Source organism: Seriola lalandi, unplaced genomic scaffold (genome assembly GCF_002814215.2).
Source record: "Seriola lalandi dorsalis isolate HSWRI2012SDOR001 ecotype SW California unplaced genomic scaffold, Sedor1 jcf7180002054779, whole genome shotgun sequence".
Taxonomy (NCBI): domain Eukaryota; kingdom Metazoa; phylum Chordata; class Actinopteri; order Carangiformes; family Carangidae; genus Seriola; species Seriola lalandi.
The window spans coordinates 28370-42408 of record NW_019525332.1 but is presented as its reverse complement, the minus strand read 5'-3'; the positions used below and the strand labels follow the sequence as shown (position 1 = coordinate 42408).

The 14039-nt window shown below is 39.0% G+C and overlaps 1 protein-coding gene and 1 long non-coding RNA gene across 2 annotated transcripts in view; both read right to left on the bottom strand.

Moving 5' to 3' along the window:
• On the bottom strand, positions 1-1376 carry LOC147818002 (uncharacterized). Its single transcript, XR_015438406.1, has 3 exons — positions 1128-1376; positions 871-1034; positions 1-622 (listed from the first exon to the last, which is right to left on the bottom strand). It is a non-coding gene; the product is annotated as an uncharacterized LOC147818002 (long non-coding RNA).
• A 1432-nt stretch (positions 1377-2808) lies between these two features.
• Positions 2809-14039, bottom strand: part of LOC111669179 (uncharacterized) — a 29072-nt gene continuing 17841 nt past the window's right edge. The window contains exon 5 of the mRNA XM_023425443.2: positions 2809-7859. Coding sequence (XP_023281211.1) covers positions 7435-7859 — 425 coding nt within the window. The 3' untranslated portion in view covers positions 2809-7434. The remainder of the gene's footprint in view (positions 7860-14039) is intronic.

The window sequence follows — 14039 nt, the reverse complement described above, 5'->3', positions numbered from 1 at the left end:
TACATGAGCTCCTCCTTCTGTTGGCACAGATCACTCAGTTTTCACAGTGTGGAAACCTTCAAATGACGATAAAACACAAACACTTGAGTTAAGATGCGGTGGATCACAGTTAATCACAAATATCGATCAGCTGTCAGGATAGGTGCATGAATGTCTGCTTCAGTTGAGGACTGGTTTGAATATTAAATGAACAATCTTCTATAAGACAAATATCTGTCTACACATTTTGTAAACGTCACGTTATCTTAACTTGAACTATCGCGACGTCTTGGTGGACAATGTATTAACTGACATTAACGCTGCGCATTACACTAACGCAGATCAATTAAACTGGGTCACGTGGAGAAACACAAACCAAACGTCATTAGATTAACGTTGATTAAATTCACCTTTTTATTGGGCTTTGACTGAACACCTCCACGGGCTAACCCAGGGTGACACAGATTATCAGCTAACGCTAGCACTAGCTGGCTAGCTTGGTTAGCAAGGTGCATCTTCACCTGAACCGTGATATTAACAGGGAGGCTAATTTTGGCTAGCAAAGAAAAAGGCTTAAAACAAAATGAACTTACCGGAAAGAAAAAACTGAACCACCGACTCCTCTGAGTTTCTTTGAGAACAACTGAACACAGAACAAGACATTTACCTGTAAACAACATGTTGGAGCTGATGAACTGAAAACACCTCATTAACGTGTTAAAGTCAAAAGCTAACCGCGATTAGCGCGCTAGCTATAACAGCATTTTATTCAATGTAGAAGAAGCTAATTTTACTGTGTGTTGCTAGTATGTGTTAATGTTGTCAGCTGGTTTAAAGCTGAAACCAACTGATGAGAGGTGAATGAGTGAAGTGAAACTGTCTTGTACACACTTGTTCACTCAGACAGAGAGGACCAGGAAACACAGTGAGGAGCAGAAGTCTCCCGCGCAGCTGCTGCTTGGTCTGGACTGTTGTCTCCAGCCTCCCGCTCATGGTTCCCATCGCCGGCATCATCCAGTTCCTCATTGTTCCCCATGTTCCAGAGACTCAGGGATCTGTGGGTGTAAATGTACAGCAGGTAGTTAGTCACTGTAATGAAGAAAACAGCAACATTAACTGTGTTCAGATAGAGCAGCAATAAACTCTACCGGTAACAGAAACTCCAGAGACTGGCGAGGAGACGCTGCAGTGACGTCAGCACGTAAACGGTCCCTCACTGCTGGTGATGAAAGGTGATGTACTCTGAGTAAACGTGTTACTGCGGCACATTTTTAAAAGGGGAAGAGGAGGGTAAAACATCTTATATGGGGATGATAATAATAATTAATAAATAAAGAAATGCCAGTTTTAGTTCTTCAGATCATCCCGCGGCTCTGAAGAACTATTTGTGAATAATTGGTTGATATTGTAAATTTATCTGAATATATTTTATAAAAGTGTTATAAAGTCAATAGTGGTGCGTATGTTATTTGTAATTAAGTTTCCAACCCCACTTTAGTTGAAAGACGACATACAGAGACTTAACTGTTTAATTTGCATTTCTTCAGTTTATTATATTTTATGAGAAATGTAAGAAAATTGATCTGAATCTGAATCAGTAAATATTGTATTTAGATTGTGCTTCTACAGGTTTTAACATTACTTTACACTTAAAGATTCAATCTTGACACAAATACTGCAAGTCGAAGTTTGAGATGATTTTAATTTTAAAATTTTAAATTTTTTTTGTAAAAAAGTTTTACACAGTATTTTTTACTTTGTCTTCCAAAACAAAAGGTTTACTTTACAATAACAAGCTTGTGTTAATATTTCATTGATTGACACTTATTTTTATTATTAGGAAAAAGTTTCTCTGCAGAAACTTTAGTGGCGTCACTTTATTGAAGGAGTTTGATCAGAATCATTTAGGGAAAATCTGTAAAATAACAGTTTTTCTCTGTAGAAATATTAATGAAATTTTCTGTAAATGTATTGTTTTTACACTTTATTTGAATTAGGAAATTTTACTTTAATTTTACGGTTTTTGTTTGACAGCTGCTGCTGCCAGTCATTTGACTGTTTTTTTTTTTTTACGATTTTTCTTTTACAGTGTAGTTATAAAAAGTCAGAGTATAGTAAGGTATAAAAAGACATAAAAGTCATAGTATATTAAGGCTAAAAACGTCATAGTATAGTAAGACATAAAAATGAAATAGTATAATAAGGCACCTGTTCCACTTCCATTCACAGTTCTCTTGTTTCTCCCTCTCTCACCTCACTCCTTGTTCCAGCTGACTTCAGGGGTTCGGCAACCAATCAGATCAAGCCACAATCTCAACCAGCCAGTCACGTTGTCCCTGTCATACCTGAGTATCTGTTGCCCTCTCTCCTGCTGTCAGCTGTCATTTCAGTGTGGTTGTGTGTATATATATATATATATATATATATATGTATATATGTATGTGTGTACATAAGTCTTTATGTGTTTACACCAAAAGAGAGAGAGAGAGAGAGAGAGAGAGAGGGGCTAGCGCTAACTGCTAAGCTAAAGTACCTAGCAGATCTGAATAGCATGTGTACGTGTTGCCAAAATATAAAATTCTCTGTTTTGATTTCAGATTTTTTTCTCAGAGCATATTTGTTAGCCACAGTTACAGAAGTGACACTTGAATATCAAATGCCACATACTGTAAAGATTAGTATATATGTCATATAGAACTGAGTTTCATTGATCAGCTGACTTTCTTGAGCCTTCTCACTTCCTTTTAGAGTCTCTGTCAGACCAGACAGTGAAATACAGTGGACTCATCCTTTAATTCGCTCCATGAACTGAGCCGACTCAGAGCGGGAGACGGTGTAGAAACAGGATTTATTTATAAAAACACAGACGCAGAAGAAAGTGAGAGAAGCACAGAGAGCAGAGACAGACAGAAACCCTCATAGCAGCGTCACAAACCTTCACACAGCAGCTGAACATCACAGGCTTTCCTTCTTGTCTTTGTCAAACAGTGATCGAGTCATCATCATACAAGCTGAAGAAAATCAAAGAAAATATCTCTCTGTTCTTTGTGGTTCCCCCCACAATCACAGAGGAAATACAGTCAGTGAAAAGTTTTACTCTTTAAAGAATTAAAACTAAAACCAACCTGTGTAAACCTCATCCAGGTCAAGTCACACTGTGTAGTTCATGCGGCAGCTCCAGGGCACTAGGACCCTGCAGAGTTCTGACTGAACACTTTTACCTGAATGAGGACATGAGGGAACTCAGGTGTGCACTGTTGGGATCAACAGTGAGCTGAGCACATGGTATGACCTTTACTACCTGTGTAACACAAGCCTCTCAGACGTTTGTATGAAATGAATCTTTTAAAAACTCCTCACAAATATATAGTTTAATTAAAAAGACGTATTAATTCCCTAAATCAGCTGCTCACTGTAGCTTTTATCAAACAAACAAGAGGAAATATATAAAGCATTTGGGACTATTTTAATCCACATTTGAGTATTTGGGGTGTGAGTCAAAATAAACTACAGTATCTGCGGTATCTTATTTGAATTATCCTGGGAATGTTCAGTCGTGTTAAATACACAGAAACAAAAACATACACATCACTAAGAAGAAAATGTCAATGTGAAGTGTTACTTTTTTATGATGTTGGATCCTGACTTTTTCCATTTTGTGACATTTTCCAACCATTTCTCACCAACAGCTGCTTCATCAAACCTGGATAACTTCACATCTGGTTAACATGGGTCTGTTTAGATAGAAATAAAGGCATTCTACAGTTTGTATACAAAAGGTCATACAGAGGTTATGATACAGAGGTACAATGACGATACATCATCTAACCAAACAGCACCAACAGTCTACTGCTATGTTTCTACTAGTTGCTTCCTACTGCACCATTTTGCATCCCCAGCTGAAATAAAGCTTGTTCAACATAATGCTGATAAATTTACATTTTTCTGATGAAAAACACCTTTTGTCCAGGTGAGTGTTGTGTCACAGCTGCAACAGCACGAAGGCAAACAACTTTTTACTTGTTACTGCATCAGGAACTTTCACTTCAAAAAATCACGAGAAAGTTTTGATCACTAATATGATCAAGTTTTTTCATTCTCATAACTATGAGAATGTCTCTCAAACTAATAATATAGATCTCTTGCCATACTCCCATAATTACAAGAAATTAAATTGATTTTTGTGAGATAGTTTAGTTTTTTCTGATAATTATGATTCCTTTTTTTTCATTCTCATAGTTCTGAAGATTATGAGAAAACATTGTCATAAAAATCTGTATTTTCTCCAGATCTCACAGAAAGTTACAATTAAATGACAAGAAAAGTAAAGACCCTATAATTATGTTGTATTATATAGTTTTTCTTGTAATTATCAGATCTTTAATTTCTGTTTCACATAATTATGAGAAAATATTCTCATAGTCTCGAGCAAACGTTCTCATGTTCACAGCTGGATTTCTGTAAGTAAGAAATCTGAAATGATTATGAAAAAACATTTTCACAGATGTGTCTCACAGTTTTCTGATAATTATAAGAGATTTAGTTTCTGGATCTCACAATAATGAGAAAAGATCTCATCATTACAACAAAATATTCTCATTTGCTTATGAGATTATTATTTATTATTAATAGATTGAGATTATTATTATTTTTATTTATTCTAATATTATTATTATTGTTTTTGTTTGTTTGTTTTTGATTTTCTCATAACTATGTTTCTAGTAATTACAAGAAAACATTCTCTTAATTACAAGATATGAATCTCATGAGAAGATTGTAATAGTTATAATATTAAAAAACATTTTCATACTTATGAAAGCATCTTTTCACACTCACCAGATGTAGATTTCATGATTATTAAACTAATATTCTCACCCTGAGAACGTTTTCTCATAATTGTGAGAATTACAGAATCCCATGATTAATGAGAGAGATTTCATAATTACAACAAATCAATCTCATAATTACAAGACAGATTATGGAATTATGGAATTAAATAAAGTCACAAATATGAGAAAATGTTTCCAATTCCTTTGTTTTGTTGCAGCTGTTGAAATATAGGCTTGAGGAAGGGACACAAAATGGCTGTCACAGTGACTGCAGTTGTTTTTCTCTTCTTGGTTGATCCACAAAGCTGCGATTCTTTAAAGAGGAGAAATCCCCCCCCCCCCAATTTGTTATTAATATGTTACTACGTTAATAAAGTTTATAAAAGTAAATGTCTGTGGCTCGTCCAGGAAGTGAAAGCAGCTGCAGGTTGTGACCAGCTGAAAGCCGAGGATACACAATCATCACATCATCACTTTTTAAAATTCTACTTCTCTTTAGTTCGTACCACGACCCTTTAAACTATCTACATACGTGAGTCAGAAAATACAGGTGCCCAGAAACAGTGATTACACAGATATAAAGTGATGAAGAAGAAGAAGAGGATGTTGCTGGTCTGCAGGCTGCTGTAAAATCAACCTGAAGTCTGTTGGTTTGAGTTTCTCCAGAGACAAAATGGCTCCCGAACATGAAGTCAGAGAGAGAAACAAAGAGACGCATGACGTCAGCGGGGAGTCTGGGCGGCCATCTTGTGGAGCAGGTGAGTATGAAAGCCACTTCCTGCCACTTCCTTGTTTCTTTTTTTTTTAGTTACTAAGTCATATTTTGACTTACTATCACATAATTAAGATTTAATCTTAATTAAGATTTAATCTTAATTATGAAAAAGTATCTAATAGTTATGAGAATATTTATTAGAGTTATTAGACAGCATCACTCAGTGTCTTATACTTTAGTTTCTCATAATTATTACAGTTAGTGTTTAAAAACATTCTCTATTTTAACAAAACTTAAGTTTCATAACTAAGACAGTATTTCATAAGTGATTAAAATAAATCATAAGTAACAATAAAGTCTTTCACTCAGTATCTTGTTCCTCTGAGGAACGTTCTCATCTTTTAGATTTAGTCTGAATTATGAAAAAGAGAAAGAGATTATGTTTCTTGAATGTGTTAAAATTACATCAAAACATAAGAAGAAAAAGAAAAGTTTTTTTCCAAGTGGCAGAAATGAGCTTCTTGAAGAGCAACAGAAACGTGTGGATGTTCATCATGAACCCAGAGATGATACTGAAGGGAGGCCAGGCTCCACATCCTGTCAACGTAAAGCTCTCCATGAAGACCCGGGCATCCTGCGACTGTAGTCGTCCATTAATGTCCCTCTGTGGTGTCGACACACCTTCATATCCGGAAAGGAAAAGTTTCTACACCTCCACAGGTCGCTCCTTCAGAGGAAGGTGCAGCTCACTCTCACAGTTTTCCCGCTCACCTGTACAAATACAAAACCCCAGAAGAAGACGCGGTCTGAGTTTCCTGTCGACTTCACGTGTGTGAGATCAGAGCTGAAAGTCAAAGAGAGGCGTGATTATAAGACCACGTGGAGGAAGAAGGTCTGAGCAGTGTGCCGTCCATGGAAAGAATACAAGACCCATAATCCACCTGTGCTTGCTGGTTTCCCCACAGACAGACCCAGAGTCAGCGTCCAGGGAACCAGTGAACGTCAGTGGATACAAACAGGTTCATTTGGCACCAGCTAATAAAAACACAGGAAGTGACCTGCTGAACTCAAAGACTCTAACGTCAGCAACATCGTGTTCATGAGTCCATGAGGAGAGAGCTGTAGTTTCCAGGTGAACGTGGTCTGAAGGGAGGACAGGTTCGTCATGTTTGAGTCGTATGGAAGCAGCGAAAAGCCAAAAACTAATCACTATTAAAAACTTCTGTTCAGTCTGAAGTTTGAATAATCTCAAATATTTGACTTTGAAAACCATCTGTCTAAATGTATGTGATAGATCGATAGATAGATAGATAGATAGATAAATAGATCGATAGATAGATAGATAGATAGATCGATAGATAGATAGATAGATAGATCGATAGATAGATAGATATTTTACTAAGACTCCTACATGTTGCTAACAGTCTCTTCCAATTATGAAATATGTTCATGTTTTACATATGAAACAATAATAATTTACTTGTGCTGTAAAGCAGTGGTTCAACCTGTGGACTGTGGCCCACTGCTGGGCCGTAACGTTATTGCAAGTGGGCCGACAAATCATTTCGGAAACAGAACGATCTCGGTGAAAAGATGTAATTATATATTTATTTTTAAAATAGAAATAGAAAAATGTTTTTAAATGTTTTAAAAGAAAATGATCTTTAAAAACATGTTAGAAAAATTAAAATCTTTTTTTTCTTGAATTGACACCAATGACTTTTTTACAACAAAACCTCAAACCACATAAATCCAGATGTTTTTCAAAGTGTTTCATGTATAAATTTCTTTGAACTCGTGGTTAAATTCCAGGTCTTCAGCTGCTGATAAGACTCAAACCCTGAACCTCCACAGACCAGAACCACTCTGTAGACGTGGTCCGGGCTGCTGGTCCAGACCGGCTCAGGAGGTCTAGAAGGGTCTGGAGGAGACGGTGAGGAAGGCGGAAGACGTCCCTCTGGACAGCGGCGGACCTCTCCAGTGCACCTTCATGTGGTGCCTCAGGTTGGACCGGGACGAGAAGCGCTTGTCGCACTGCTGGCAGGAGAACGGCTTCTCCTTGGTGTGGATGCGGCGGTGGCAGACGAGCGCCGTGGACACCCGGAAGGACTTGCCGCAGTCAGGGCACTGGTAGCGCTTGGGCTCGGTGTGGATCCGCCGGTGGTTCTTGAGGGACATGAGGTTGGGGAACTCCTTCTGGCAGGAGTTGCAGAAGTAGGTCCCGGTCTTGTGGCTGTTCTTGTGGTTGAGCAGGGAGCTGGCGTGGCGGTAAGAACGACCACACTGGCTGCAGACGAAGCTCCTGGAGCTGCTGGGCGAACTCACCGGACTGAGATCTGAGAGGAGAAAGAGACAGGAGGGTTTTAGTTCAAGCAGGGACCCTGGACCCCAAAGACCTGAGGAGCTGCTGTGAATCCACATTAATGACAGTGAAGTCTAAATCCACAGCTCCTCCTGAAACCTGCAGATCTCTGAAGTCCAGGCCACTCAGACCCAATGTCCCACATGATGTCTCAGGTCCACCACCTGAACCCCTCCCACACAGCTCAAGACCTCTGCGGAGGACCAGAGTCTCAAAACTACAATAAAAGTCTGATAATGAAATGACAAAAACAGACGAGGCTCATGTGTCACAACAAAAAGATCTGCATCATAAAACTGCAAGAAAAGATTCGAGACTCATCTCAAAATGACAAGAGTCGTCAATAATTACAGGACACATCATTTATAATCACAAGCTCCACATTATTAATTATAAAATCTGGGTTTAAGACAAAAACAAAAGTATTTGATAAATACAAGAAAAAAACCTGAATAATCAGCAGATCTGTAAGATAAAAGCGATTATCATCATCATCATCATCATCATCATCATCATCATCATCATCATCCCAAGGCCCTGCTCCGGACGGTTGGAGATCAACATCTACTTCTGGACATCGACGGCTGCTCCATCTCCCCGTCCCCTGGGCGTCATCCTGGACTCCACTCTCTCTTTCCAGGCATCAAGTCCATCAACAAATCCGCTTTCTTCCACCTCAGGATCATCTCTCGACTCCAGCCGTCACTCTCTGACGCTGTAGCAGAGACCCTCATCCACGCCTTCGTCACCGCCCGTCTGGATCACTGTATGGAGTCCAGTATGTCCAGAACTCAGCTGCAGCACTTCACCCCCACCCTCATCCGACTTCACTGCTCCCGGTCAAAGCCCACATCCAGTACAAAATCCTCTCCCTCAGCTACAAATCCCTCCATGGTCTCGCCCCCCAGTACCTGTGTGACCTCCTCCAGCCCTACACCCCGTCCCAGAAATTACAGACCTCTGACACGGGTCTGCCCTCCACCCCCGACACCAGCCCCCACCCTCCTGGAACAGAGTCACACCTGATCTCTGGACTGAAACCTGCTGAAAACCCACCTGTTCACCATGACCTCTGACCTCTAGCTGCCTCACCTCCTCCAGTCTCCTCCATCACCGACGTCCTCAGCTTGTCTCGTCCTCTTTTCATTTATTTGTTTTACTTATTTACTTTGTGTTTCTTTCTCTGTAAAGCAGCTTTGAGTACCTTGAAAGGGGCTTTAAAAATCGACGCTTTTATTATTATTATTATTATTAATATTATTATATGAATATTATATCATCATTACCACATAATTAGATCAATTATAACATCAACCTAATTATTTTAGTTAAGATAAAAATGATCTTCTCACCAGATCTTGAAAAAAACTGTGATAATTATAAGGAACTTTTCAATAAAAATAAAATGATAATGATTAATATTTTTCATAGTTTCATAATAAAGAGATCTGTACGTTTAAGTTACGTTAACAATGTAATTACAGGAAAATGATCATCAGTAATCACAAAATCTGTTTCACACTTTCATCATCAAAAGATCCAGAAAACATAAAGATTCTAAATCACAAGAAAACATGTTGGAATTAAAGATTCATGTTATGTAATTAAAAGAAAAGGTGTTAATAACAACCACATCCTAAATTACAGGCACAGAAACATAAAGTCATAATGTTAAAATTAAAGCTACAAGCAGCGTTATGAGGACCCTCGCCCTGTCGCGAACCTCAGGGCGCCACCGACATACAACATTATGTTCCTGTTATTAAGTGTAAAAAACGTCATGTAAATCAAATGAAGATTGTCATTCAAGGATTACTTCCTTATTTTCAGTAGGTGGCGCTGTAACTACGACTTCTTATTAGCATGCAGATGTCCTCAGTGTGGGACAGTCATCAAACGTGAGGTTTGGAGCAGACCGGACGATGTGTGTTATAGTTATAACAACTTCCTATTTTATGGCGAAACATTGAAACACGCCGTTCGACGAAAACTCAGTTTTCACACTGAAGCATCATCAAAGTCTGAAGCATTTTCTGAGCCAGTTTGAGGTGGGCGTGGTCAACCTGCTACAAGGAGCACATCAAAGTGTCGCCACAGGGGGGCGCTGTGATTATAACTGAATATCATCATGTGGACGTGTTTAGGCTCTTATTCAACATATAAAGTTCTGGCAGGGTGGAAACGTGTGCTGGAGTTGTAACAACTTCCTGTTTCATCGCTGAACATTAAAATTCATCGTTCTACCACGGAAGTTTCTCCAACGGAAACTCAAAAGCTTCGTAATATATCAAACATCTTAAGATGAGACTGAACATAAACTGTACGATGTGGATCTGAGGAATTCACTAGGAGGAGTCTGTTAAAGCATTCGGTGTCTCAGGAGGTCTGAGGGGTTTCCTGTTCCTTTTCACAATAAAACAGACATCAGCTGGTTACTGAGTGAGCGTTAATGAGCGCGTAACTTCACACAGATTAACCTCTGGTTCTCCTGAGACCAGGTCTGTTCAAGGATCTGAGCTGCTTGACTGAGGGTTTTATTTCCACCTCAGGTTTCATAAAGGGTCAGACGCTGTTTTTCATGTGTCAGGGGATGTTTTCTAGTCAAGTACAGTTGTGAGATGGAAAACCAGGACCTGGTCCAGTTTTGGTCCTTGATTTCAAGAGATACAGACGCATTAAACAGTCTGGAACCAGGTCCAGGACCAACATCTGCTACTGAGCTAGAAGGAAACTGAACAGCTGAATAATACTTTAATAACTTTTAATCAGCTGTTTCCTGCTAATGACACAGTCACTTCCCGTTAAAACCCAAAACAACGATTCACCACTTTCCCTGAACTCGACAAACAACCAACAAACTTCATCATCTAAAGAACGATGAACGTTCAACAGACTGAACTTTTCTGTTTGCAGATTATTGTCAAAACATCCTGGATAAAACAAAAACAAGTTAAGTTAAGTTTTGAGCTTATAAATTCACTTCAATTCCACATGAGACGACGACGTGTTGAACAAACATAAACCTGCAGTTCCTCTAACGACCACTAGAGTCTGGCTCCAACAGTGAGTCAGTCCCCATAGACTCCCATGTTAAAATGTCCAACTTTACAGCAGAAATAAACATGTTTACAGCCTGGTACAAAAACTGTTTTGGTCTCTAGAGATAATTTCCTCCTTCATGACACCTGTTTATATAACTCACCTGTTAATATAACTCACCTGTTTATATAACTCACCTGTTTATATTTTATTAAGGATTAAAGTTACGGAGGATTGAGGGCGTGGCCTCTTTGAATGACAGGTGGGTGAGTGTATGTTTGTCATAAATTTATAACTGACACGCCCCTCCTCTTTGACCATTTTTGGATAAGATGGGAGTTAGGGGGCGGAGTCAGACACTGCCAAGATGGCAACGGCTGTGCAGCTCACTCTGAGCAGCACACTCTGAGCTTCAGAAACCTGTTGGTGACATCACAGAGGTGACGGCCATCTTTATTTACAGTCTGTGATGGACCTGCCATCCACAGTTTGCCGACAACCAGCTGAGTGTTGATGCAAAACATGGTGGCTTCATTTTCGGCAAGTTTGGGCTCCGAATGTTTACAATGTCTGGCTCCGCCCCTGTTGAGCACATGGTCATAGTCTTCTGCAGAGTGAGGGCTACAGCACTGAGCTCAGGAGTCCTGTTCACCCAAACCTCCTGAGATCCTGATGTTGCCACAAATAAAATCTGGAAAAACTGGTGTTTTTAAATTTGATCTCCATACAGTTCTGGTGGAGAAAAACTAGATCTATTTTATTACCGTGAAACCTGATTTTATTTATTACCACAAGTTGCCGAAACGTCACTCAAAGGCCTCTGAGAACCATCTTTTAAAACACCATCATGTGGAACATCGGTGTAACTGCAGATCATAAAGTCTTTTTAAACAATTAGCACTAAGAAATTGTTAAATTGAATTATATTAAATGACATTAAATTAAATCTAAAAAGCTGCAGAATATCTTATAAAAATGAAATAATTGTATTAGAAGCATAACAATATTTTAGCCTATTAACCATTTCCTTGCTGATCATTTTCCAATAATTGATCAGTTTTAATTGGTTCTAAATAAATGTAGTAAATTTAGTTTATGTCAAAAAGTTTTAATGAATTACGTTAGGTAAAACGTTTTCTCAGTTTCAGTTTTCTGCTAGTGCTGTTACCATGGAAACTGCTCTGTAACATGTAACTGTTACAGCACAGGTTTAGAGCTGAGACCAGCTGAACTCAGACCAGACAAGGTCAGGGAGACAGGTCAGAACTGATGAAGGATGAATGACGTCAAACACAGAGAGAAACCCGATCCAGAGTCCAGAAGCAAACAGCCAAGACGACACTGGTCATTCTTCAGGACCCGTCTCTGAGTCCCAGACAAAGAACCTGAACCCCAGAGACCATCTGTGGAGAGACCTGAAGAAGACAGTTCACATCCAGTCTGATGGAGTCTGAGAGGATCTGATCAGATCCAGGTTCTGAGCTTGTAGGAACCAAGACTGAAGCTGGAAGTGGGGGGTCGTCAAAGAACTGGATTAAAGGTCTGAAGACTTTAGTAAACGAGAGATTTCAGTTTCCGTTCCGAGTCTGAAAACTTTCTGAGACCGACATCAGTGACACATCAACCTCCTGAATTTACCTGAACTGTCACAAACTTACCTACAGCACAAACTAGATTCTGATCTGAGACCAGCAGCTTTTCCTGATCTGAGATCAATGGTTTTCACGTGAGGAGCTGTCAGTGTGATCACGACTGACTGAGACCTGGAGGACTAAACCCACTGTCCCGCCTCTGCGGTCCAGCTGTAGGTCTCAGAGTCCTGGTCCCGGTTTGGTTTTCCTCATTTAGTTGATGTTTAAAGCTCCATGTTTCTTCTTCTTCTGTGTTTTATTTGAAGTGTTGATCCATAAGAAGATATAAAAACCATCTCGTCTCTCAGGCTTCTCTCTGGAGGTCAGAACTGAGGAACCTCGGAGCCTCTCAGCCAATCAGAAGAGAGGAGGCTCTGAGCCGCTCTTCATTGATCATTCAACAGTTTGGCTGCATCAGTAACGTCTTCAAACAAAGTGCTCTGTGTATAAAAAGTATAATAATTATAATAATTGTGACTCTTAATGAGAAAATGTAAGAAAATAGTAAAAACTTAAATAAAAAAAATCCAAGGAGACACAAAAACCCAGAGATTAAATTTTAGCTGATAAAAAACATAAAATCTGAGACGTTAGAGACGATTTGACTTGAACTCTTCGTCTCAGCCGAACCACAGACTGAAGCATCTGAACAGCAGAGGTTTGTTAAAGGTAGACTGCACTAAACCGTACAGGTGTACCTAATAAAGTGAGCACTGAGAGAGGAACCTGAGAACACTGTGCTGAAGCTGTTGAAGGAGAACGGATTGAAAACACTGAGCTCAGCTGTGGGTTTTTTTTCAGCTATTTATTTTCAGTACTCAGCAGTAAGGGTTATAGTATATGGACAAGTTTTTCTGTTAAGAAATGAATTATCAAAACATAGTTTATAAAAGTGTATAGTAAGCATTACATATATATGCATGGAAACAAAAAGTTAGAACTCAAAACAAAAAGGGGTTATAGTCGTTCCAAACCAATCTTTTTCTTCTTCTTCTCTCTAAAAACTACTTGAAATGCAGGCGGGAAAGTGTCCACTCAGAAAGAAATCAAACATGGTGAGGGAAGAAAATGCAAAAATAAAAATAGAGAATATACAGTTATTATTTCTGTGTTCTAGATCAAGATCACATGGACTCCTACAGCACTTGACGGTCACTGCACGGCTTTGACTTTTTATCTTTTTTCTTTTTTAAAACTAGCACCAGTGCTCCTGAAAAACGCTGACAAACTGTGTTTTTTTTTTTTTTTTTTTTTTTTTTTTAAACACACACAGAGGCTTCCAATAGTCAAAAAACGCAATTAAATAAAAAGGAAAAAAAAATAATAACACCAATAAATACAAGAGGTTACCATAAAAGTGTAACATAAAAAAGGTTCGAATGATGAGGACTGAATGCGCTCCAAATAAAGAGGATCACCGAGTCGTCCCTTTTCAATGTGAGTTTGATTTTTGTGAAACAGGAAGGAGGGATGGAGGGAGGGGG